We start from the raw sequence: 3,157 nt of genomic DNA on the forward strand, positions 1-3,157 counted from the left end.
TCTGTCTGCAGCACTAGGTATGTAAGTGAAAGTGGTTCTTGTACGATTATTTATTTTTAGTCGACTATGTACTGTTTACCTACTTGACTATTTCACATCTTCCAGAAGGATGGTCTATTGACGATATGCTTAAACAAAACTTTAGCCTCATTTTCACATTTATACCGTATTCCAAGTGGAAAGGCTTAATTCTTTCAGTAAGTATTTCATTGTTATTACAGCGAGAATCAATCTGGTGTTCAGGTGATTATCTTCACATGCATATTTACGTGGACCTATGGTGATTTATTGCTGATGATAATATGTACATCATTAGCAGAAAAGTACAGGCAAATAAATAGAGGGATAGCGAAAGCCATTAAAACGAATGTACGTTATTCTCTTTTTACACTGCTTCACTGAGTCCATCTTCAGGTACAAAATATTGCATTTTGGAAGAAGGTACGACAGGATTACGGAAGCGTTTTTAAGTTATGCCAAGCAGTGGATGATCATATAAGCAACTTGCTCATTTTGTCTTTTGCTAATAATATACTAGTTATATTAGTTCAGTTGTATAACAGTATAAAGTTATTGTGAGTAAAACCTGCGCAAGGGTTGGCATAATTAAAATGTTTCCAGAAGAGGTAATAGTAGCGGAATTGATCGTGTGCATTTCATATATGCATTCCTTTACATAATTTGTCGGGCAACTGCAGTTGCACTGTTCGCCGCAAGCGTCAACGAAGAAGGTAGTGCAACATTGAAGCACCTGTTTAATGTTTCTACAGAAGCTTATAATGTTGAGGTAAAAGTTGTACAAACTAGTTGACCAAAGGCGCCTTTGTATCGTCTTTACAGGTAGAGAAGCTGCTCCAACAAATTTATGTAGATCCGCCTCTTATAACAGGGAAGAGGTTCTTTTATTTAAAGAAACCTTTAATTATGCATGTAAGTATTGTACTCGTATTGGGTCAAATCTGATTCTGGACAGGAATACTTTTAGATTGCCGTTGCAATCGTGTCGTATGAGTTAATTCTCATTCAGTTTAAGGTAATTACCTAGCAAATCTTGTGTAATATAGAAAAGTGGTCATTAAATTGTAAGGATGGGCTACGTTTTTTCTACCTACACATGCTCTTCAAGAATACATTAGTATGATTAGCATTAATTCTTAAAAATATGTTTTAGGTCTCAATTTTGTCTGGTCCAGTACTGGAACTTGAAATAAACGAGTATGTAATTGTAACGAGTGGTTTTATTTCGCGCCAAATTTCATTAAAAAATTCGAAATTCCTTGTCATGATAGTGCAGGTCACCCTGTATATTTCATTATTTGTTCCGGTTAGAAATGTTGTGTTTGGGCATTTCGGTTCGCTCAAGACTATGGTCCGATAGATTTAATTTCGCTCAGATTTAATTTCGTCGTGGGAAGAGTGCAAAGCTGATTGACGTCATCATGAGTAATGCGAGTTTTTTGTCGTTCGTTTATCAACTTTGGCGCCGTCTAGACCGAGAAAAGGAGCGGATGTAGCACCGAGCCGTCAAGAGATAAGGAGTTTTCACGTCATCAGCAGAAAACCGTGAGATCAGTTTTAGTCAGCAGTTCCTTGAGGTTGACGACGAAGTTAGAGTGGGTTAAGTCTTCTTTATCTGAACCAATGGGAGAATTTCTAGCGGGAGCCATTTTTGTTTTATGGTAATTTGGGTGTGGTTTTTTCATTTCAATTCTGAAGAAGGGGATCGTTTTTGGAAAGACTCGCGGTTAGTACGTCAAGCGGTCAACACGTACCTTGAGCGATAGTTTTGGTACACTTGGCGGTTTGAGCCACCGGCTTATTTCGGTTGCTCCCAGTTGCGTGCTTTTTGCACCCGTTCCGAAGTGTTATTTTCTTTTCGTGTTGATTTTTTGGCGAAGAAGACCCAGGTTCCAATCAGGTGATATTTGGGCGAACCCTTGAGCTTCACCCCAGTTTACTTTGGATGCAGTGAATCGCGTTAGGATACGTTGTGATTTCTCGAGGATACATAATTCAAAGTGCTGCCCTAGTCCTCAAGGCGCAGAATTTCGGGATCCGCCCCAGGTGGAATTTCCTACTAGTGCCGTAAGGTCATTTGTCGAAGGAGCGCTGCGTTTCGGAGAGATATTTGCCCCAAGAAGAGCTGGTGAAATAATACTTTGAACCATCGCGGTTTACCGTCGGATAGTGATCATAAAAGTTTGTGTTCTGCCGTACCGCTAACTCAAAAATCTGTCTCCCGCAGGCGGTCAAAGCTAATAAACTAATAAAATAAAATTAAATACACGTGCTGGGTAGAAACTTTGGCAACTAGCCGTCTCCCACTCGCCACGCGAAGGATTTCCTGGCCTAAGTTTCAGTTCAAACGCTAAACTTTGCTTTCGTTCCGAGGAAGGATAGGCACCGTGGATTTTTGTTTCCGTGTGTTAAATTCAAGCCACCCCTTAGGAAGTCACAGAGACCTAAGTGTCAGGTTTCATCACATCCACCCTGTACCAGAGGAAAGAGCAGTTCACAAGATCGGCTGTACAAATGTTGTAAAGGTTAGTCTAATTAAATTTGTAACATTCTGTAAAATTCCACTTTTTGGTAATTAAGCTATAGTAAAAAAATTTTTGATTTGATTGTTTATTAAAGTCCAATGAACGATTACCAAAGAGTAGGATAAATTTTGTGTTTATTTAAATAAGTCCCAGCCCATGCTGGATTAAAAACCGATTACCTGTTGTTGCAATTTTCAAACTGTAGAGGATGGCCACCCCTTGAGTAAATTAGTCTCACCTGTTAGGATTTTTTATTTAGTTTAGTTGTCATTGTTAAGCTAGTGTTTTTACAAGGAGAAGAGAAGAACTGCTAGATCCCTGTAAATTGTTTGTATCGCTAATCTCATTTCAATATATTATCTATTTGGTTTCAATGTGCCTGTCTTTAACGAAGAACGAGGGGAAGGAAAGAGAGGAGTAGGAGTTGAGGCAGGAGACTGGTAGGCGGCAGTTTAAGGTTTGTTACGCAGTTTCAAAAGAGTTAAAAGCCCACCGATTTGAGTTAGCCGGAGCATTTATTTTTATCGATTGAGCAGCCTAAGAAGAAGACGGTTTGCCTTGCCGGGCGGAACCGATGGTAATTTTCAAGTCCAGAAGGAACCCCCGTAGCAAAT

General features: G+C 39.4%; 1 protein-coding gene across 1 annotated transcript; it reads left to right on the forward strand.

The window, feature by feature from the left end:
- Positions 1-294: 294 nt before the first annotated feature.
- LOC116170733 (gustatory receptor for sugar taste 64f-like) lies at positions 295-1,091 on the forward strand. The gene is made up of 5 exons (XM_031487239.1): positions 295-369; positions 415-575; positions 622-787; positions 841-930; positions 986-1,091. The coding sequence occupies exons 1-5, from the start codon at positions 295-297 to the stop codon at positions 1,043-1,045; spliced, it is 552 nt and encodes a 183-aa protein (XP_031343099.1). The 3' UTR covers positions 1,046-1,091.
- Positions 1,092-3,157: the final 2,066 nt, after the last annotated feature.

Source organism: Photinus pyralis, unplaced genomic scaffold (genome assembly GCF_008802855.1).
Source record: "Photinus pyralis isolate 1611_PpyrPB1 unplaced genomic scaffold, Ppyr1.3 Ppyr1.4_LG5, whole genome shotgun sequence".
Taxonomy (NCBI): Eukaryota; Metazoa; Arthropoda; class Insecta; order Coleoptera; family Lampyridae; genus Photinus; species Photinus pyralis.